This window comes from Chiroxiphia lanceolata, chromosome 3 (genome assembly GCF_009829145.1).
Source record: "Chiroxiphia lanceolata isolate bChiLan1 chromosome 3, bChiLan1.pri, whole genome shotgun sequence".
NCBI lineage: Eukaryota > Metazoa > Chordata > Aves > Passeriformes > Pipridae > Chiroxiphia > Chiroxiphia lanceolata.
Genome location: NC_045639.1, coordinates 74,476,410 through 74,500,341, shown reverse-complemented (window position 1 = coordinate 74,500,341; position 23,932 = coordinate 74,476,410). Strand labels below are relative to the sequence as shown.

The 23,932-nt window shown below is 34.6% G+C and overlaps 1 protein-coding gene across 1 annotated transcript in view; it reads right to left on the bottom strand.

Moving 5' to 3' along the window:
* The window catches only part of ASCC3 (activating signal cointegrator 1 complex subunit 3), a 263,938-nt gene that overhangs the window by 120,615 nt on the left and 119,391 nt on the right, over positions 1 to 23,932 (bottom strand). Inside the window, 2 exon segments of the mRNA XM_032682586.1 lie at positions 8,805 to 8,879; positions 8,881 to 8,940. Coding sequence (XP_032538477.1) covers positions 8,805 to 8,879; positions 8,881 to 8,940 — 135 coding nt within the window.

Genomic DNA, 23,932 nt, shown 5'->3' with positions numbered 1-23,932 from the left:
TTACAGTATAAAAAAAAAAAACTTTACATGAATCCTCAGGGAGTAAAAGGAACATGGTCAACTAACAGTGCTATTCTGAAGGAAAAACTTCAAGCAATCCCAAAAGAAAGCACATATATTTATTCTACAGGATAACTGTGAACTACAGGTTTTGTTCTGAATTTTATTTCAGTAAAGACAACTACAAAGGGTGCTCTCTGATGGCCTAAGTCTTTAAAGCAATCACCAACTGCTTAAGAAAACCAACACACTACATCCTTCATTTACAAACCCAAAGAACAGCATTTAAGAGACTTCTAAGTCAAGTGTGATGCTAGAGAAAAACCTAAAATCAAGTATTGGACCTTGCAAAATTTTACTCTCTTTAGTTACTGCAAAAGAAATCAAATACAGTTTCTAACAGAATGCCAATCACTGAACAGTATCAAGCCTGTTGGAGAACAATGTAATTATCATGAAATACAAAGATCGACAAGCAGCATCGACTGTCAGTGTACAATGCAGAAACCCCACAAATTCTTATTAACTTTTCAATCATTACTCTTCATTACTAATAACTACTGCAGCTACACTATTTCCTGGAAGTGGATTCCCAAGTAGATAGGATCTCTCTAAACAGTATTTTCTAGTCAGCGTATGGCTTCCATACTAAGCTATTTAAATTGCATGTGATCAGAACCATTTGTCAGTATGGTTTAGTGCATCTTATAAAGGAAAGGTGCCTGAAAAATATTATTGTCTACAGTCTCACTGTGAACATATTGCACAAGATTACGCATTGCAGCCAAGAACAAACTGGTACATTTTGGAAAAGGAAGCAAGACTAGGGGTTAGCAGTAAATTAAGCTTTTTTTTTTTTTTTTCCTGAGACAATCCCTATGGATTGAAAGCAGCTGAAAACAGGCTGACCCAACCAAGTTCTTTGGGGAAGGGCTGAAAAAGAGCTAGGGCAGAGAGCACTTATGCTGACCTTAATATCATCTTATAATTTCTTCTTGCTGGAGTGCTCACAACTGACCAGATATTGCAAGCCTTTGAACCAGTTAAATACAGAACGAAATGGAGAAAAGGGAGCTTTATCCTCTTAAGATGCCTCACATATTTTTAATATACACCTGAACTTCTTGACATGAAAAAAAGCACTGGCAAAAATCAAAAGTAGGTAGTAGGCTGTGCTGCTGAAGTGGAAAGAGTGCAGTCCTCCAAAGTTGTGAATATGAAGACAATCATACTGGTTTTGGTTTTGTTTTTCCCTCCCAAATGTTTTTGAAGTTTAAAATTTGTTTCTTCATTATCAATATAGTTATTCGATATCCACATATACTTTATACAATAAATGAAATTTCAAGCTGAAATCCTCTTATCCAGGGAAGCTATTGATTAATAACTACTGGGAAAACCCATGGCAAACTTTTTTCTTTTTGATCTGGGTTACATCTTAATAATATTCTCGCAGCTAACTGAAGGAGATTTTCACAGTCAAAGGAAAAAAGAATGTTGCATGGTTTTTCTGTCTTAGTGTCCAGAATGAAGTTCAATTTTCAAGAAAGACAACGAGATTACATGAGAATAGTTAAGAATGCAAAGGAAAATAGCAAAAAGTACTTTTAATACATTCACTTATTTACATTTAAATCAGTTAACTTCACAGTAATATCAACATATATGCCAATAAATGTTACAATCATATACATACGCTGTTACTGACTGTGTAAACCTCTAGGACTGCAGAATCAACCAAATAACTTGTTAGAACTACTCATAACAGTAAGCTGACTGACATAAAGGAACCTCTATTAGCCTAATATTCTTTCCATATCCCAGAGAGAAAGAAGTTTCAGTGTATTTTGATTGGTTGTAAGAAAAAGCGTCTTAGATTCTTTTAAACAATACCACTTTGAATTTTAAAAAATTATTTACCTTAAGATCTGAATTTACTGAATGTAAATACTGCACTACCTTGTAGAAGACTGGTAGACCTCATTTAAGGAGAGAAGCTTAATCATATTAAAAATATGACAACAGTTTCAAATGATCTTACTAAGCACATTTACTACTTAATAGAAAATTTTGTCAACAATGAAAGGGGATGCTATAGGCAACACATTATCCTGGAGTTTATCAGAGCATTTCCATGGAGGATTAGTATGAAAAGGTATTAGATTTACAGTAGTGAAATTCATGATTTTAACCTGAATAACTCTCTGAATTGCTGTAAAGCTGTGTACAAAAGCATAAAACATCTTTTAGTAGTTCCTAGAAGAAAAACATAAGCACCCTTGTCAGCTGTATTTGCAACCTCAGAGATCATTCCAGAAGAAGGTTTGCTAACCCATTTTGCTCCTAGGAGACCCATAGTAGTGCAGCTTCTGGAAGTAGAAAAAATATTCACGAGGTGGCTTTCCAGTGATAAACAGGATGAAACTAAGCATTGTTGCATATCAAGTTGATGCTTATGATAGATAAAACAGAATATACAATCAAGCCTGCATATTAGAGGGGAAAAAAGTCCATTTTATTTTTCACAGGACAGCAGAGGACTGTTACTTGTTACCCCAGTGCTGTAACTATCAGAGCCTGAGAGACAAGTCAACAAAAATTAAATCCTTGGACCAGAGATTGATTTTCAGAAATACAGTTGATAAGAGAATTAAATCTATACCACACATTTTATACTTTCTGATTCATAATAAAAACACGAGAAAATTCCAGTAGACTGTAAACAACACAGAGGAGTACATAGTGCTTCAAATTGAAAACAGAACTACAAATGTAAAGCTGTGCAAATACAATTTCTAGAGTGACATGTAAAAAAGTAACTATCATAATAATAGAAATATACATCAAACTTCATATCTTTTTCCTTTCTAAAGGTCAGGAAAAACAAAAGCAAAAAGAAATTGTTTATTGTTTCTGTCAACTTTTTATTTCATTTTACAATAGTTAACACTTAATTCTAATACACAAGAATACTGCTAAAAAAACCTGAAGGCAACATTTTCCTATTGTTTACATTACATCTCTGTGTAAAAAGGCCTCCCCAAAACCTAAGTGTCCATCTAAATAACAATGCTGAATTCCACAGGTCAGGATTCATTAAAACAGTAGAACTACTCTATACAAAACACATTTTTCTTTAATCCGTCAATTGTTAGGACCACATCTTATCATGAATTTTGTCTCTGACCTTTAAGCAGGAGGACTACTGAATAAAATACCCCAGGAAAGAAATACAGGGAGCTTCATTCCATTCTCTGAGAGATAATTAGCAAACATTTTTCAAAAGTAAAAAAAATGGAGCAATTATAAAACAAATAGGAAACTTCAATATGTTTGGCATTTAATATAGCCTAATGTATTTGAATACATATCCTCATTTTATTTTTACAGGTTTTTTAATGACATATCAAATATTAGATATGTTATTAGTAAAACAAAAATAAAATGAGGATTGCTCTGAAATAATTAAATGTCAGGCAAATTATTAAACATTAAATATTTGATAAATGTTCTCTAAAAATTAATTTCTAATACTTTAAAAATGTTTGACAGATAATTAAGAGGACTGATAAAATTGCTTTCACATTTTTAAGGCTGTTAAAGAATACAATGCTTTTAACTGTTCTATTATTTTGGTTTGTCCTGTGAAGTAGCCTTCATTTCCACTCGCTGTGTCTAGACTAGAATATCCATGATTTGGGAATTACTTATTTTTGTAAGTCATACACTGGATTTGAGATGATTCTAAACATGTTATTCATCCATTACAGTGAACACTGCATACAGAATACAAAATAAGGATTGTATTACATTATCAAGATTATTCGCTGCCAGGTATTGCTAAATTTCATGTCAAATGAAATGGTAAGACTGAATGGCCTGTAGTCTGACAATTTTGGGAATGGTGCCAATAAACATCCCTTTATACACGATAGCTCTTGTCAGACAAACATGATATCATCATTATAAAGTTTAAATTAATCACTCTGCATCACACAGCATTGATATAATACAGTTAGACATCTGACAAATTTCATTTATATGATAGACATTGGGAATTTAGTACTATATAAAATGAATTTCATTTATTAAGGAGATTAAAATCATGCAATGATGATCCAAAAAATTAATTGTATATAGAAACACTGACATGACAGAATGTCAATGAGTTTCTTCAGAGATCCAGTTTGACCCATGGATACTTCATATTTGTACCAGTGATCAAAAATTTAAAATATGATCATGCTGATTAAAGGTACAGTTTGGAAATCAGAAGCACTCTGAAGGAACGGTAAATGCTTGCAAGGACAGATCCGTTCCACAGCATCATTTTGCTCACATACAGGTTGAGCTCTGAGATATCAGGGAACAAGGAAACCAGGTTGTGTTTGATGAAATGGATGTTATAAAGAACCCTAAAAAGCTCTTACAAGTCATGTGTTTTGTCATGTTAATACTCAATTTATTGCATAAGATGTATCTGATTTATAAGGCATAAGAACTGCTGTGCCAGGTCAAACTCACTGTCCAGAGCAATAGTCTCTCTGAACAGCAAATGCCTAACAAACAGCATGTACCAATGCTCTTCCCAGCATATTCTCTTGGCCACTGTAAGTTTGCCACTGAAAGACTTACTGAGTAGCTTGATCTACCCCTAACAACAATTTGCTATTTATTTAAATAAATAAGAACTTTCTCAGTGAAAAAATTTAAACCAGTGAAGAAACCTAGTGTAAGATCATAGGTCCAGAGCACAAGGTAGGCCGACTCAGACATGAAAAATTACACGTCATGGCTATATACATGTTAGAAATTGTTGCTGGAACTCAAACAGAAATGTGTGCCTTGCTCAATTCCCTACATTACATTATAAACATTTCACAACATCTGCTCCTTCATGTCCACAAAAACTCTGAATCCATTAGTGTGTCTCTGCAGTATTTCTACGACTCTGACTTGTTCTGCTTAGAACCACAGTTGGTTGCAATAACAATGGTTGTTTTTCTGACAATTTTAATGCTAGAAAACTGTACGGTTATAATTCCTGATGACAGTCACTTAAGCCTATATATGGTAGGCTCTGTCTGCACACCTATGTGGTACTGAAGTTCTTACCTTAGCCAGTAAATCTCTCCAGCATGAGAATTACCAGTGTATGGGAAAACGTCTACACTTTCATGTTACCTGAATGTAGATGTGTATTGCACATGCTTCAGGCAGTGCTATTCCAGTCTGGTTTTTCTTTTTGATGTAGTGTAGACTAGTAGACCTTTTAAAATTCATTTTACAGTACTATGACTCCTGCTCAAGCTGAAGAGCAGACAGGAAACAGGCCAGCCAAAATGAGATATCCTTAGCTGGTCAAATTCTGGCAACCAGCAGTTCACTTTCTTATGGAAAAGGGTTACTGGGAACAGTCAGCTGATTGAAAGTGTTATTTTGGCAGGTACCGTATAGATCTCCCGATAAGACAACTACTTTGAGGAATAGTCAATGAGTTTATTTAAAAACACCCTGATTTCAAATGTGCTTAAGAAAGAAATCAGAAGAGAATCCTTCCTTACTAGTGTCACAAATCTGGTATTACTTACTGCAAAAAACACTGACATACCAAGAAAAAAACCCTAGCCAACATAGTACATGCTGTGCTTCATATTATTCTGTATTTAAAGAGTCCTTGTTGTAATGTTTACATATTTAATTAAAAAAAAAAAATTGAAATAAAATATTCAGGCATTTCCAGTGGAGAATAATAACATCTTTCATACAATGACTATGCTTCTTATAGTGACAGTCTTTAAATATTTCAGGGAATTCCCAGTGAAATTAATTAAGCATCAAAATAATCACTTAATTTAGTGGATTTTGTGGGAACCTTTGATTATTTTAATTAGTATTTATTAGTTTACCCTCCTAAGATTCTGAGGTAGAATAATGAGAAATACAGTCTCGGCTATATATTCCATGTGAAACGGTTCCTCACAATACAACTCATGCTTATTCCATTACATTTTATAGCATACATGTCCCTAAAACTTTTGGGCAAAACATTTTTGCTATTGTAACTGTGCAACTGTTAACCTAGCACCACTGTGTTCTCCACTAAACCAGACCCCCAAGTGTCACATTTACACACCTTTTAAATACCTCCAGGGATGGTGATTCCACCACTTCCATGGGCAGCCTGTTCCAATGCCTGAGCATTATTTCAGAGAAGAAATTTTTCCTAATTTTTCTAAACCTTCTCTGGCATAACTTGAGGCCATTTCATCTCATGCTGTCACTTGTTACCTGAGAGAAGAGACTGACCTCCATCCGGCTACAATCTCCTTTCAGGCACTTCTAGAGAGTGATGAGGTCTCCCCTGAGCCTGCTTTTCTCCAGGCTAAACAAACCCAGCTCCCTCAGTCTCTCCTCATAAGACCTGTACTCCAGACCCTTCACCAGCTCCGTTGCCCTTCTCTGGATACAATTCAGTGCCTCAATGTTTTTCCTGGAGTGAGGGGCAACAAGATTCAAGGTGCAGCCATAAGTTCTGAGTACAGAGGACAATCACTGCCCTGGTCTGCTGGCCGTACTATTTTTGATACAAGCCAGGATGCAATTTGCCTTTTTGGCCACCTGGGAACATTGCCAGCTCATGTTTGGCTGTTGACCAACATCCCCAGGTCCTTTTCCTCTGGGCAGCTTTCCAGCCACTCCTCCACAAGCCTGTAGTGCTGCATGGGGGTTGTTGTGACCCCAAATGCAGGACTTAGTACTTTGGCTTACTGAACCTCACCAGTAGCCTCAGCCCATCAATTTAGCCTGTCCAGATCACTCTGCAAAGCCTTCTTGCCCTCAAACAGATCAACATTACTGCCCAACTTGGTGTTTGCAAACCAATGTGTCAGGAAGTTATCTTCCACACATTCCAGGAGTCTTCTAGACTGCTTCCTCTCTGCTTGTGTTGTATTTTCCAGTATACATCTGGTAAGGTGAAGTCCCCCACTGAGAGCAAGGGTGAGCAATTGTGAGACTTCTCCCAGCTGCTTATAGAATATTTCCTCTGCTTCTTCAACCTGGTTGGGGTGTTCCCATTGGGATATCTGCCCTGTTGGCCCCCCTCCTGATTCTTACCAGCAGACATTCAACTCAACACTCAATAGTAACTGTCATTAAACTCTATAAGTATATTCTAAAGCAAAGGTCAACTTTTCTACAATCTTTCTCACAGATCAACCTTCGGAACTACAAACCTCAACAATACAAATTTGGCTTAGAACAGATGCTAGAAGGGGACAGAAAAAAAGAGCAGGGAAATTTTCTGTTTTATTCAGTATTCTCTGGATTCCATTGTGATGCATAAATACCCTTAGAAAAAAGTTATTTCAGATATGCAGTCAGCCAACGTATAGGTGATCTTATCTACCACTCTAAATTTGAACTATAAATAATACCTTAAATGACTACTTAACCACAGGAAGCAATAATTGGTATTCCTAATAGGTTTAGAACATTCCTTGTGGTTTCTATCAACATAAGAATATGTTTTTCTAATTCATTTAATCCCAGAATGAAAGTAAAACAAAGATACAGGAGCAGTTTTCACTGAAATACACACGTGAGTTGGATGAATATTTCTTTGACAGATACCTCACATAATATGCACTGCTGAACTAAGCATATAATTTTTCTTAACTTTAGCAATAATTTTGACCATCTAAATAAGTACTGGTATTTTCAGTAGCTTAATTTTTTTCTTGTATTAGCATTAAAAAACTAATATTTTAATAAACAAAGAGTTTCAGATTTTTTTCTAAGAATCTAATGAAAAAAATGTTCAGCGTTAATTATCAGTGTTATAGTAGAAACATGGAGTCTCCAGGTTTAGGTTTGATGTTATTTTTACAATGCCGCAGGTACTAACATCCACTAGAAAAAATAAGGCTTTTAATATGCTATTTTATGAAATGTAAGGACATAACTTATAAGAGCATAGTTTTAAAATATTTATTATAGCTCTCAGAAGCATCTTGACAAAAGAACAAAGTTTCTGATTTTGCATTTCAGATATCTCTACATTTCAGAAATCTGTAACATCTATGCTCCATTCATAATTACTAAGACTGAATGAATCTTTCCACATTCTCTTCAAAGGTATAAAATAAGGTTAACATATTTATTACAGCTAAAGACAGACACAAGAACCTAAAACCCTCATTAATTTTAATTCACAGGGATCCAAAAGATTTAAGAGTTTATCAATATATTTCCCAGTGATAAAAGGTATGTCATATGTACATTAAACTTTTTACAATGAATAAGTATCTCCTCTATGATCTCAGGGAGAATCAGTTGGGGAGAGAGACATTATTTTTCAAGGGATGTTAACAAGACACTCCTAACTCTCATCTTCAGACCTCAATTAATATCAGCAAATGTAAATGCCACATACAATACAGAATTAAGAATTTTCTGGAAATATTCTTTCAACAGGAATACTGGCATATTCCTTGACAACTGGTGGTTTAGGGACTTCCTGAACTGCAAATTACATGAACCTTACTGTCAAGTAGTACAAGTTTGCATAAACAGAACCAATTTTTAGCTTTTCTTAATGAACTGAAAGTAGCAGGACTTTCCTCTTCCTTCATCATTACTCTTTCTGTTCCCCTATTCAATGCAGCAATTTCACATGACTCTTCAAAGCAAATATATCTTCCCAGAAGCTCAAAAATGCTTCATCTATTCCATCTTGGATTGTCTTGTGAAAACATCAGTTCCAAAGACTGAAAAGACTATCAGTGCAAATTATTCATTACCTGTTTTTCAGCTTGACCATATTCTGATCCTTGGGGTGACAAGAAGTGACAAATATGACCATTGTTTTTTGCTTTTTTCTCGAAGACCCATAGCAGTTCGTACTGTAGCATTTCTAGCATGAACGAACACCATCACCTTTAGATAGAGAGAAAGAGGGCCAATGAGAAATAAAAGAAGTCTTAATCAAATAATAAGAACACTTTAATTACAAAATATTCCCTATTGCTAATGACAAAACCTAGTTAATACATGATGTACTGATGAAAACTAATGTCGCTTAAGGGAAATTAAAGGATCATCCTGCCTATGTATTTAATATTCTCTTTCAAAGAGCTTTTGAGAAGGCTGTATTTTTTTAAAATTCTTTAGTCTTAATAAAAAGGGATCAGTTGTTGGCAATAATAGTTCATCTTCACAAAGTAGTGAGATTAACATTGAAGTAAAGAGTTCTGTTATTTTTCACATTCTAAATGATATTGGAAAGCAAACAGTGAGGTGATAAACATCCTGATGGTAGGACAGCCTGAAACCCAAAACTGATTATAAAGAGCTTCAGAAGGATATTGCAGGTCCCAATCCACTGGACAATCAAGAGAAGAATGAAATGAAGCACCAACCAAATGAAAAACACATATAGAATACAATTTTAATGTAACAGATATGATTAGGGGTATTAAACCATACTATCACTCAGTAGATTGCCTTAGAAACATTGGACATTTCCCTGAATGTATTAAACTAAGAGTGAGTGGTAATCACATATGGTATCTGAACCAAGACACAGCAATGAGATGTTAATTCTTATTCCTTTACATATGTACATGAAGCTAATATAAACTGATATTAAAGTTCACTGTGAGGCACATTTAAGAGAATCATAGCATCAGTATTCACCCTGTATTGGTAGAGATAGGGAAAAGTAGTCAAATACCATTCAATTCCAGTGTAATAACAGTTCTGAACGTCTGTTAATCACGTACTGCTGGGAAAGGTACAGCATGGAAAACACTCTATATTGTCCCCCTACGCACTTTGTATTGTCCAAGGTTTGCTTAAATTGACCACAACATAATTGGTCAGTCACCTCTTCAGTTTGATCAAGTACGACAATTTCTGTGGTCTTAAAACTCACAAATGAAAAGTTGAGTACCTGGCTCTTGAGTAAACAGCAAACATCTATTTGCAAGTTGATGTAATTTTCATTAAAAATGTAACCATGGAGTTACAGTTCTGTTTTAAGATAGTTTCAGTTGAATTTTAAGATATGTCAAATTTCTGAGAATTGTGGGTTTAATTTAGGAACCACCACGCTTGTAGAAACTTGCAGTATATATAACTGAATTATTTAAATGAAACACTATTAAGAAAGTAGCAGCATTTAGGATATAATTAAACTAGTATAACCTTGTTCTTAATTTGTAAATTCCTAATTTAATTATAAATTTATAATATACATATAATTTTATATAAAAGAAGACATAACTGTTGGGAATTTATATAATCTTATAATTCTAATTAAACCTAAGCAAATTATTTCAGGTACCAATACAGAAAAGATATAAAAAGAGAACAATGTGGACATACTATTTGTTGCAAGGAGGGGCAATTACTCCTTACCTGTGTTTAAACTTATTTGATAATTTTCCAGCATTGATGGCACTGTGGCTCATACAATTATTAGCTTTCATATTGCTAGCAATGTTCTCAGATACAAGTCACTGTTTGGCAAAATATATTTTTTAAAAAGAGAACCACAACATAAAAAAAGTACAGTGTTGTGCCCCTTCTCCATTAATTATGTGAGGATTACTTGTCTATTTAAATTTTTTTGTAGTTTTTTTCTATAGAAAGTCTGAATAAAAATACGTAACTACTCCAAACAACAATTTTTATTATTACCAGATCCCCCATATCTTCTTCAGTGAATTCACATTTATTATAAAACTCTGTATCAACAGGTTTTATGGAAAAAAATCACTTTTAAATCAATTTGATTTTATAGTCTACTAATTTGTTTCCCTTTTAAATGCAGTTATATAACATTTGATTCTTTGCCAAATAGATTAAATCTAATCTTCAGAAAATAGCTAAATTCTGAAAGTTGAGAAACCAAGGAAATACAGTATCAGGCATTAGGTGAAATAGGAATGATCCTTCTTATCCATGTAATTTTGAAGCTCCTGAGTAAGGAGTGTAAAAAAATTTGGCATGTCGATTACTTGGGGGAAAAAAAAAGAGTCGCATACAGAGCAAGGGGTTTATGATTTAACCACAGATAGGTTTGGTGATTCATTTAACAGTGTATTTTAGTCTTTAGATTAAATTTAATTTGAAATCCTTACGTGTGACTTCAATCTAAAATGGCAACTATGAGAATGGTGTTTACACAGCATTAATATTAGTTAAGTTCAAACATATTAGACTAAAATATTTCTGCACACTTTGACATAAAATTACTAAATATCTTACTGGTCTCCTGACTTTTTTAAAATTCTCAATCAAGACCAAATAAAGTGTGTCTGACTGAATTTTTTGGAGTAGGGGTGGGAGTTATATGGCTGGAAGGACAAAGCTAAAAGATCAGACGCAAGTAGGAATTCTTCAAAGTTAGAGAGGAACTAATAAAACCAGACAAATAAAATAGCAAGAAAATCTGCACACAACTACGTATGTATGTCCAATAGACCTATATTTAACCAGGGTATAATTATTTATAGCTTGCTTAAATAAGATACACAGAAAGGATCATATTAGAAGGTAAGTTCAAACCTAACAAGCTACATGAAAAAAAAAAGTAAATAAAGCTGACAGGGAAATGAGAATAAGTTACACAAAGTAGAGCACAGACTACTAGTCACAGAAAAGTTGATAGTAGAAAATAGGCCCTGGATTGAAAAATCTTTCTTTCAATTATTATATGAATGAATAGTAACTGCAATGCTTGTAGAGAAAAATCCATTCCTGAAACTCTAAGTGAGAGGAAAATCCCTCTTAGTTCCAGTCATAATCAGGCAGAGCCATTAGGAACTGCTACTCTGAATTCAGCTGTCACCATGATGTCCTGGTCCTGCTAAGATGATGACAAGCAACAACAAAAAGGTAAGGATGTATTATTTTGAAGACTTAGAAGAAAAATTGTTGTTATTTTTCAGGTTTTTTCTCTGCTCTTAATTCTACCTTGAAAGCAAACATGATCCAGTACTTTCTGGGGATGATACTGAGCTAAAAGTAGTACACTAGTTGATGAAGCAGTAGCATTCATATTTTATTTTTTCTAGTCATAGAGAAGTATCAGAAACTGAATAAGAACTTCTATAGGGAAATAAAATCTAATAGCTGACACTTTGTCATAGAATATTATACAAACATATAAACGTACATATATTCTATAACTGAATCTTGGCCCTGAGTGGCTAAAATGACTCCATAGCATTACTTAGCAATACTTTCCTTTCAATTAACATACTTTACAAACATATCACTCAATAACCAGTTGTCTCAGTAGAAAAGGCATCTGAAACCCTTTTTCCAAGTCTGCCCTGTATTTTATTTGAAATTATGACAAACTATGAGGGTTAATTCTAAAAAATGACAAAAAGAGTATAGCAGAACTATGGAAGATTTAATTAATGTATTGTACATAGTTGGACCAGCCTGCAGTCATCTACTAGAGATGCTAGATAACGATACATATGAGTTCAAGGAATGCAGATATTAAAGCCACCCACAGATATGAGGGGGTCCCTAGAAAGGACCCAAAATGTATTAAAAAGCATAAATAAATTAAATTTTGCATTTCCTAGAAAAATTGTGCCCAGTCTAAGGCTAATGTTTACTTTAATCTCTGTACACCACCAAACTGTTCGTAAAGAACCAGCCCTAGCTAAGGCAATTGACATACAACACCTCTGAATGTTTTTTCCCCGATGACTTTGGTAACATTTACCAAGTAGTTGTAAAACACAACATAGTCCTTTGGAGGGTTAATTTAGCCTGTCCTAACTGTGTCAAGAGAATATATATTTTCAGTGGCAAAATCTCTGTGCATTACATTATGCAAATAAGTTAGGAAAAGTAATTTAGAAGAGGAGAGAAGCGGTTCCACAGTTACAAGCTGTGTAATTAGATCGTAATCTGCAGTTCAAAGCTAGCTCTGGTATATATAGCCCTAGTGCTGGAAAGCCGTCCTGCTGTTGCTCTACTCCTGAAACTAAAGCTTTTAAATAATAAAGAATATACAAGAAAGGAGAAAGCAAATGTTTCTAGCTAGGTTACCTCCTCAAAATTTTTCTCAAAATATAAAACAAATCAAACTTTTTCACTTTGTTTAAAATTCACAATGGGGGATTGTCTGCATTCCCGAAGAGTTGCATATTCCAGGTTTTAATCTTTACGAAACATGTTAGTGCATCATCAAAGCAGTAAAGAAGTGGTGCTATTATTAAAAATTACTACAAGAACTAGTACTTTTATCAGAGATATGTACCTAGATGCTAGCAGGACTTCTATTTTCACTTAGAAGAGAAGAAAAACCACACCACATATACACATAGTATAAAATATCAAAATGATATACGAAAATTTATAATCGGTACTTGAAATACATTTCTTCTGCCTGGACAGTAAAGATGTTTGCACTAAGTTGTGCTACTGGAAAATACGTCTTTCAAACTGATATTCTCTATGATAAGTTCGAAATGGTGCATAATATTTCTGGGAAGCCCACATTCTTTCAGGTACCTTTCCATCTTGTATTAAGTGCTGGTCATTTGAATGCTGAGTTCAGCATCACTGTTTAACTTAACACCTCTACTCAAAGACAGAAAGCCTAGGTTTTACCACCCACTTGTTTATCACACCTTTCAAAGAAATTAAGATGAAAGAATAAATTTTATCTAGTTCAATGCTTGATATTATTTTATAGTAAAGAAAACAAGTGTCTATATTTTAGCCTCAAGACACTGTTTGGCTTCGCACCGCTAAATCCTTATAATATGTTCTTTTATGTGCTATCCAGTTCTTGATCTTGGGTACTACTTCTACTGAAAAATGAACAGTTCGGGATAGGAACACCAATTGATCTGTCCAAAAGGTTTTCTCCCTTAAGGTCAAGCATGAAACCTCGTCCAAATATTTTACAAAACTCGAATCACTAATAGGTTTAACACTTTTCCCCCGAGGAGCGATTAATAGCACCTATTTATGTTAAAAATATCATCCTTTGCACATCAATTAAATGGAACGAGCTCCTAGACTAAGTACTACTCACTAACATCTAGCTTATTCCAAAAGATAATAAAACTTTATCTTTTGTGTTGTGATTTCTCCCTAACGCCAAGGTACAGTTCCAAATGCAGTGCCCACCAATTTACAGAAGGAAAAATAAACCCTAGTCAAAAAAACAACACACACACTTCCATAATAGCTCTTGAATCAAAAATACTGAAAAATCAGTATGTCAGTGATTACCAGATCTAAATGACAGCATGGTAGTGTAATAAATGTGACTTCCCCTTCCTCTCACTAAATCACTCATGAAGTAACTCATGAAAAAATATCCAGAACTAGTAACTAAAGAACATAATAAAGTATTAAATAGAAATTTTATAGTTAGCCTATACTAAAGCTTAATAACTATAATATAGAAATCTTACTTCTACTTCAGTAGATTTTGGTATTTTGCATATTAGTTTTTTCACATATTAAGCAAACCATGGAAAGTGGAAAAGTGAACAGGCTGCATCACTTACTAAGGCAACATGAGAATTTGAATTTATTTGCTAATGATTTTAATTAATGTTAGTACATCTTGTATTCGAAAGAAAATTGAAATAATTCACATGTATACTAAGATCTTTAATACCTACAGAAAACTGGTTACTAAGCTGCCTACAAACTAGTCCTAATGACACATTTATATATCCTTCCTTTTCATATAAAAAAATTCTTCACGAGTTAAAAGCAGCGGCATTTACTCATCACATACAATTAATAATGGCGCATTAGAAATACAGGAATTTTCATTCAAGTCCAAGGAGTCAAAAATGCCACAAAATTTCAGCAGCAGTCACCATTAAAACATCTCTACGTTCAAGAGAAACATTCAGGAAACTGTGCTGAAGAACACTGCCAGACAATACCATACATAGTTTACAGAAATATAAACTAATAAGAAATAACATATTAATATTGGCTGCAGCTAATCAGAACAGTAAAGGATACATTTTGAACTCTTGATAGATTACCACTAATTTTCTCTAATTTCGATTTAACTATTCACGCAAATAAATTATGTCTGATCATCCCTGTTCAAGAACAAAACCTAAGATATTTTAAAAAATCTCTACGTAATCTAATTTACAGAAATCTATTAACATCACTATCTAATTATATTTTCTATTTAGATAGTACCAGGTTTTAAGGGGCAACAACTCCATTTTGCAAATTTGTTTTGATCATAATGTGCAGTTGCTCCTTTATTTATCTACAATAATACCACATTTAAAGACATGCCCTATAATTTCAATTTTCTATTTTTTAATGTGGAAAGGTATATTACTTAAGATGTGACCACCCTATGATTCATTGGCACAGTCCCATCTAATTTTTTATTGCTCATGATCACAGATCTTCTGAGCTGGAGGGACCCACAAGGATCATCTAAGTCCACTCCTGGCCCTTACAGGACACCCCAAGAATCACACCATGTGCCTGAGAGCGTTGTCCAAAGCTTCATGAGCTCTGTCAGGCTTGGTGCTGTAGCCATTTCCCCGGGGTGCCTGTTCCAGTGCCCAACCATCCTCTGGGGTGGTTGTCCCCTGACATAACTTCAGGCCATTCATGAAACCCGTGTAAAGAGTTATGGTAAGGACACTGGAACTACTTTATTTTTTCCTATTGGCCCTTCGTACATTTTGCTTTGTGTGTTCTAAATCTATCCATAAAAAAGGCTCTATCACACACATTTTGAAATACCATCATCTTTCTTTGTATTAATCCTGGGTTTCCTCTCCCTGATTTAACCTCCTGTATGCTTCCTTTTAATGTTTGAGTTTGTTGGGAGTTTCTTTCTCATCCAGACTGACTCTGGGTCATTTTGCTTGATTTCCTGTACATCAGGATGGACCGTTCTTGAGCTTGGTAGATCTGATCCCTGAAAATCCCCCAGCTCCCTGCACCACCTGTCATAGGATTCTTCCCAGGAGATTTCTGAAAAGGCCAAAGTGCTGTCCTGCAGCCAGGACAATGCAGCTTTTTGCCTTGTTTCCTCCATCAGAATCTTGAACTCCATCATGCATGGTCACTGCAACCAAAACATATGCCAGCATTCAGATCCTCAACCTGTCCTTTCCTTTTTTTCGTAAGTACAAGCCCCAGCACAGCATCAACCTTCAACAGCTTCAATCATCTGCGCTGGGAAGTTGTCATCAATGTGCTCTGGAAACTCCCTGGACTGCTTTTGCCCTGCTGTGTTGTCTCTTCAGCAGATATTGGGATGGTAAAGTCCCCCAGAAAGACCATGGACTACAAACATGAGGTTCTTCTAGTTATCTGAAAAAGGCCTCATTTACTTTATTCCTGGTCAGAGTGTCTGTAACAAATCCCCCAATAATGTTGCTCATGTCTGTCTGCTGGCTAATCCCTCCTACACTCTCAGGTGGCTTATTAGCCATCCCTAGATAGAGGTCCAGGTATCCCTGCTGTACATACAAGCAAGTTTCTCACCACCCTTTGACCTTACTCAAGATTCTGCTTCCACCCATTGCAGCACTCAGTCATATGAGGCATCATATCACATCTCTGATCTCAATGCGGTCTTAGCTCAGCAACTGGATGCAGACCCCTGATTTCTCCCTTTAGTTCCATATGCTGCATGTAGTAATGCACAGGCATTTCAGAGAGGCACCCAGTTATGCTCAATGTAAAAACGAGACATTGTGTCCCTCTGCCACTACTAAAATTGAAAGATATAGGGAGTTGGTGTCATTTCCTTTCAAAGCCGTTGATAAAAGAGTTATGGACCCGTAAGTTTGACATTGAGCCTCTAGCATTAAAATAGGAGATTCTGATAGCATCAAACCTTTACACTGAAGAAAAGTCAGTGTGTATGCAGCAGCACTAATGGGAGGATGCTTCTGAGTAAAAAGTACCCATACGAAATGTCATGACTCTGGCCTTTAGATCTTTGTACAACAGTTACATACATTTTCCACTAATGTGGAAATGGTTTGTCTGACTTAATGCACATCAGCAAGTTTTAAATTATTAAATACTTTAAAAAATGCAAGCCCTTGTGTTTACAATATTCTTTATTATATTGTTAATCATATTAGATGACATAAAATGCATACTCAGTTTTGGAATCAAGCTTAAATATGGATTCTGGACACTAAAGAAAAACTGTTTCAGAACAGTATAATGCGATCTATGCTATCTTCCATTTGTAGCATTATCCAAATATATTGCAAATTGCAAAGGAAAATGAATAGAGTGAAAATTAAAGCAGAGGCAAATTAGAATAAGACAAACAAACAATGCTTTAACTGACTCCTATAGGTAGTAGAAATTATTCTGAATTTTAATTGACAGGATAGAATAGAAATAGCAATAACTATTCTTGTAGAGAAAATTAAGGCAGGAATAGCTAGTCTATTACTATGCAAATATATGTCATTAGGCAGTTAATAATTGCATTTTTGACAGATGCCAATGGACCTGAACGACAATTATTCTTCAAAATTACAAGTGTCTTTTCACTGCATTTGTTTTTCAAAAAAACAAGATCATGCAGTAATTTGTTTCAAGTATTTCCCTTTGTCCTGTTTGACATTAACTATTTTGACTTGTACAATAAAATGTTCTACGTTATAATAAATTACATTTTAACAAATATCAACTCCAGAATACGAGTTATGTCTACTGTCTCTCTTCTTATGTTTTCAAATCTATTATAATACATGCATACCATTCACAATATGCACAAATAACTCAGGAGTCCAGTCGATAAGCAGATTCTGATTCAGTTTTCCAAAAGGAAAGGAACATGGAGGATACTGGAGAAAACCTTTATATCTATTCCCATTCCTTTTACTTAAGTAAAAGAAGATAAAAAATTCCATGTCAGTCTCTCTACCTTCTGGTTTGTACGATCCAGTACATAAACTTACTAACCAATTAAAGAACAGAATTGTTATGTGTTCTAGTTTATTTCTTATCAGTAGCATTTAAAAACAGACTTTTATCCAGATTTTGCTCCTAATCAACAAGTTCTCTAGATCATCAGAAAAGCAAAGAATTGTTTTCAAGTATAAGCAATGTTTTTAATATGAACTTAATAATTTATGAAGAATTTAAATAATGCAATAGTTTGCTAATGGTAGTAAACTGTGCTAGAACAAGAGTATCTCTCAGTCCTAAACCCACACTTTATATACCTAGTCCTTCTCAAAATATCCTACCCTAAATAAGTATGTCTAAATACCTCCTGACTAAAATGCATGTAAGTATACAAATGTAATATATTCTGGAACCATCTTTTCAGTAGCCACAAGAAAACTATCAATACCAACCATCGTGTATGTGAGAAAACTTCAGAATCTGGACAGCGATTAGAATTATGAAGTCAAAGGAATTTCCTAATGCACCTTAGTGAAAATTTATTGCTCATCCTCACGGATTCCTCAAAATACCTTATTTTCTACAGCATCCTGTATATTTCAAATTAAAACCCACTAATTGGATTCTCTAATTACAACTGTTAAAACTCTGTGAGAGGCCTAAGGTCTTGGTGGACAGTAGCTGCCTTGTTACATTTTGAATAATTACATATGCTTTGACAATAATCAGGTAGTTTATTAGTTGATACTATCTATTATATTAAACTAAGCACACAGATCATTTTCTTTCAAGGTTACAGGGCAAGAATTTTCAAAAGCTTTGAACCACTAACAATACTCAACATGTCTTCTGGAGTATCATTTAATTTGTCATTGAATTCTTAGTGGAAAACAATGGAGCTGACAGGAATCCACAGACTTCCACAATCTTCTGGATTGCTAATGGTCTGCAGAATCATGTTTGAAAAACCAGCTTTTAACATAGAGCCAGTAAAGTTATTGCATATGGCTGCAAGACTCGTCAAGTTGTCTTTACCATACTTGTAAGCCGTACATCTATAATTAACACTTAGGTCATCCACAAAAGGCCAATTGGATCAAGATGTAACCATGTATTACTTTGTTTAAAACATAATTTAGGCTATGAGAACTTATTCATGTGGAATTAAGTTTGATTTTTCTTGTTTTAATGATTCAATGCAACTTCATAAAATCAGAGAATAATAATAAATTATTCTTAAAATAGTAGAGCCTTGCTACCTAAACATTTGTAGTACCAATACTGACAACACTGTGAAGCTGTGCAAGACTACAGACATAAAATGAACACCTCATGCACTCATAATTAATAGCAAGATATTAAATTGGTGCTTCTGGTCTACATAAATTCATTGTGAACACCTGAGCACACACATGCAGACAAACTACTATATAATACAAGCATATATGCAAAATTAGCATAAGGCATAGAAACACTGCACTCATTTAGAAAGCAACTTACACTGAAGACTTATGGTTTTTCATATACATAAGTTGTTATGGCATCCATTTCCAGCAATTTCCTCAGCTGTTAATAAAGGCAGCTGACAAGGTGAATGTTTAAAGCCAAATAGATTCGACTAGAAAATATAGAGGAAAATAGTACGTACATATCATTTGACAATAATATGAAACATCTGCTATAAAACCTTTTGAAGTGTATCTTCTACATAACACATCAAAATAGGATTTTTAATTAAAGTAAGATACAAAATTTCATTTATACAGGCATAAGATTATATTAACTGTTATATCCCTAAAATTGCAAAAGGCAGTTATCGTGGAAATGAAGTGCATAAATAAATGATGAAGATGCAGAACATAAAAGTAATGCACCATCACTGAATTAGTTTGTGATTTTGTTAAAGAAAGCATACATACAAATGGCCATAATTGTGCAAAAACTGCAAAGAAAACTATCCTAAAACTCAATTCTTCACTTAATCAGTTGACAGAGAAATAACATTTAAATCATCAGTCATAATTCAGCTATCCTGCCGGACCACTTTACCTTCTGTATTTGCGTATTTTTTCACACATGTGCGCATATATAAATATAGAAGCAATATATACACATATATATGCAAATAAACCACACCAGATGATGAAGGAGAAGCAATCTGTACAGATACAGAGGTACAAAAACTCAGGCTGAAATAAGCTTTTTAACCTCTAAGATGAATGTCTGGCAATAAAAAAAAAAAATCTAGATGAAGAATACATTTTAACAAATTCCTGTAACTTGTCAGAGCTATTTGTCCAAAGTATGCTATAAATACTATTTTACCCAGGAAAAAAATACTAGGACAAATTTAATTCTCAAGGTACTAAGTTCCAGAGAGACCTCTGAAGAAAATACTGTTTTATTAAATCTTATCTCATGACATGGCTATAAAAGCATTGTCAACAGTTCCAGTAACTAAGCTTATTAAACTTTTATCTTCACACAGCTTCTGCAACCAAATAACAGCTGGAAAACTGATAATAAAGAAATTTAATCCATCATTTTTACAGATGAAATTAATACCTGCCAAATTCACTTCTGACAATCTAATATAATAGATTTAAATTAGTTATTCTGTTTCTTTTTTAAAGATAGTCTGAGAAAACCAAGATGACACTTCTTAGTATTGCAAGATTCAAGTCAAGTATTGCAAATAGAGAACAATTACAGACAAAGTGAATGTTTTATGTGTAATATATATTGCAGAACCAGTTCTGACTGTATAAGTTCAAGTGTAATTTGTTTCTGACCCATGACATCAAAAATCCTGATTTGAAAGAGTAAAGTATTAAAACTCTGTTCAAGGTGGTACTTAGAAATTATTCCAAAATTAAAAAAAATAAAATATCACACCTCAATATTATTTCTAGTGAACTAAATGCAGACCAGTGGTATAGAACAACATTCTAATTAAGAACATAAATTCTAATTAATAAAGCAACCTTGATCTCCAAAAAACTACATAGTAACCACCCAGTGCATAGATTAATTAAAAATTTAACCAGTATACACGGCTGTATTCTGCACATTCATGTAATCTGAAAAAGATAAAAGGTAAAGCTTGTCACAGGTATATCAGATGCAGTTGAGACAACACTGCAAAAGCAAAAGCAGAAGAGAAAACAAACCAGCCAAACGTAAGAAACTAGCTCAAATGAGAAGAGTGAAAGCTCAGAAACTAAGGTACTTGAAATAGCACTTCCTTCAAAAGTTAAGAAAATTGAACAGAGATAAGCACAAAATGGGCAGTCCGAAATCACCACTCATAGTGCATCAATGAGAACAGATGGTTTGTATAGGGCTGTTTATTGTTTTAGGTATTTTTTGTCTACATTTTCAGTCCCAGCAGTGAGATTCCTAGCACAACAACCTTCAAAAAAGGTTGTTGTGTCTCCACTGGTTTACAGTTACTAAAACCTGCTCCACTCAAGTTAAGTGGAGTTGTTGCTTATTTGGTAGGATTACTATTACTGCATTCCCTTTTTGATGTTGTGGTGAGGCTTTCAATGCTATTTAGCATTTCAAAAATCCAAGGTCTTAGCAACAGACAACTTGGCATCTTTGGCCACCTGAAAAGCTCTTACTTGTCTAAAGAAACCACTTCTTGTAAAGCCATGATGCATTTATGTACTGACACCTTGAGTCTTAACACATGCACAAACAGCAAGGTCAATGAGAACCGCAGAAGGACATCAGAACTTCCATAGAACAGTCAGTTTCTGCTATGAACTGAAGATACCAAACTCAGCGAGAAAATGAACTTGCAAGAGTTTCAGTGAGTACCAGAGCTAATAGAAGAAAAGTTAAAATAGATAATGTCATGTCAGACTTACACAGAAAACTCTCAAAACCAGAGGGAAAGCAGGCATTCATTGTCTTAAAAGGAGGTTTCAGAAGACAGGAGAATACTAAAGGCACTCCAAGTTGAAAACAGTAATAAACAGACAAAATGGCAAAGGACCAAAGTGCATTGGGTAAGGAATCAGGACTGAAACTTAGATATCTGTGACTGAAGATGAGTATCAGAGTACTGAAGGTCAGAAAAAAAAAACTTACAGAAAAGTAAGGTGCAGACAACAAATAGAGGAGACCTGCTGAAACAACACTAAGAGCAAAATAAAAACGCAAGTTCTTTTGAAGGCTTAAATGATATCAAAGAGAATCAGTTATGAGAAAAAAAAGAACAAGAAAATGCTGTAAAAAAACCCAAAAGAGGTAAGCAGTCTGGGGAATGTGGCCAAAAATAGTTGTATGGGTGCAGTTTGAGGAAGTACCTCATCCAAAAGCTTCCAAGGACTTCAGCAACACCTTTTCTAATTTATAATACAAGAAATTTACTTTTTTTGATTGAATCTTCAGACAAAATAAAATAAGGAAAAAAGGAAGGATAGCAAACCGTATGGTTCTGACAAACTCAGAACAGCAGAAGTATTTAAGAGGTGATGGGGACAATGGAAGAAACATAAGAACATCCTGGTAACCAAGCTAAAGAGAGAAACCAGCAAAAGTCAGTAAGAGCAGCAGATATAATGGAAGTGAATCTATGTGTCAGAGTAAAAAAGAGTTAACTCCTCAGGATACTAACTTAAGAAAGGGAACCTTGACAAAGAGAGCAACAGCTCCACATTTTTTAGATGAAGGAATTTAACATAAAGTCAAAATTGACATGATATATTTCAGAGGAATAGCCTTAAAAATACTGTTATTTCTCAAAACTCCTAAAAATACAGTTGTTTCTCAAATCATAACATGACAAAGGTGGTTTTGCCCTCATAAATTGTGAAGATAAAGACAGTATGATATGCATTGTCCTAAACTGGCTAATAATGCAATGTTTCAATTTATTCTAAAAATGATGTTGATAAGTGCAGTCTTCAGTCACTGCATACAGTGCTGATCTCTACAGACTGTCTCAGAAAGGTGCTACCTGCACACCAGAACTCGTTGCCATTAAATGCCCTTCTCACAGGGCTGTAAAATGCGAAGTTTTTTTCAGCTCTGTAGCTGAATTAGAGCTGTTAATGCATGTGCCCACGACTGGTGACTGTCTGGCAAAAGACAGCTGTAATAACGGGGAATGATAATTTCAGTCACTTAGCCTTCACCTAGCCTTCAAGTGAACAGTATCCTGGAACAGAACTGCTGGCAAAAATAAGTTACCTGCAACTGAGCCCGGAGTTGCATTCTTTGACAAATGGTGCACAATTTTTTCTTTCTTCATTAAAAGAATCTTTGATAGAGGTAGAAATAAAGCTCCAAAAATCAATCCAAGAAGACCTAGTATCTTTTCAGATAATATCAGAACATAGCAGATTCAAAGTACAACATGAAACTAAATATTCACCAGCTAATATCAAGCATGGAAGGACAGTTCCAGGAAAGTAGACTTAGCAGCACTGGAGGTTCTCACGGAAAGCAGTCTTAAGAGGTAGGATCTGCCAGAGAAACCTTCTAATGGAGTTCTACATTGTTAGCAATTCTACAAAATGAGCACACTGACTTAAAAAACACCTGAAGACCTTTCTGATCTTAGTTCTTCAGTCACAATAAGAAGTTTCCAGAAAAAAAAATGCTAGAAACTCAGTAGGGCAAGTCATCTATCAAGTTTCTTCAAGCTAAACAAGAGGAGAATTGTGTTATAAGACAAATGCTTTTGTTTCAGTTGCATTTGGTAATTCAAAGTGAAGCCTACAATGAGAGATATCTCATTAGTTTGAGCAGATGGATCAAAATTAAAGACTGAATCACCAACTCTTAATTTCCCAGTTGCGATGAAGAACTTGAAGTCCTGCAGAAGACAAATGTTGAAAAATCAACATAAAAAGCTTCTCTCCATCTGTCAAAACACATGCCTGTAGAATGCAACTACCTCCTACCAGCCTTAGTCTTAAAAAATGAAAACACACGTACATCTAATAAAAACACATGAACACATAACTGCAGTCAAGCCCTACACTGTAACCCGTAA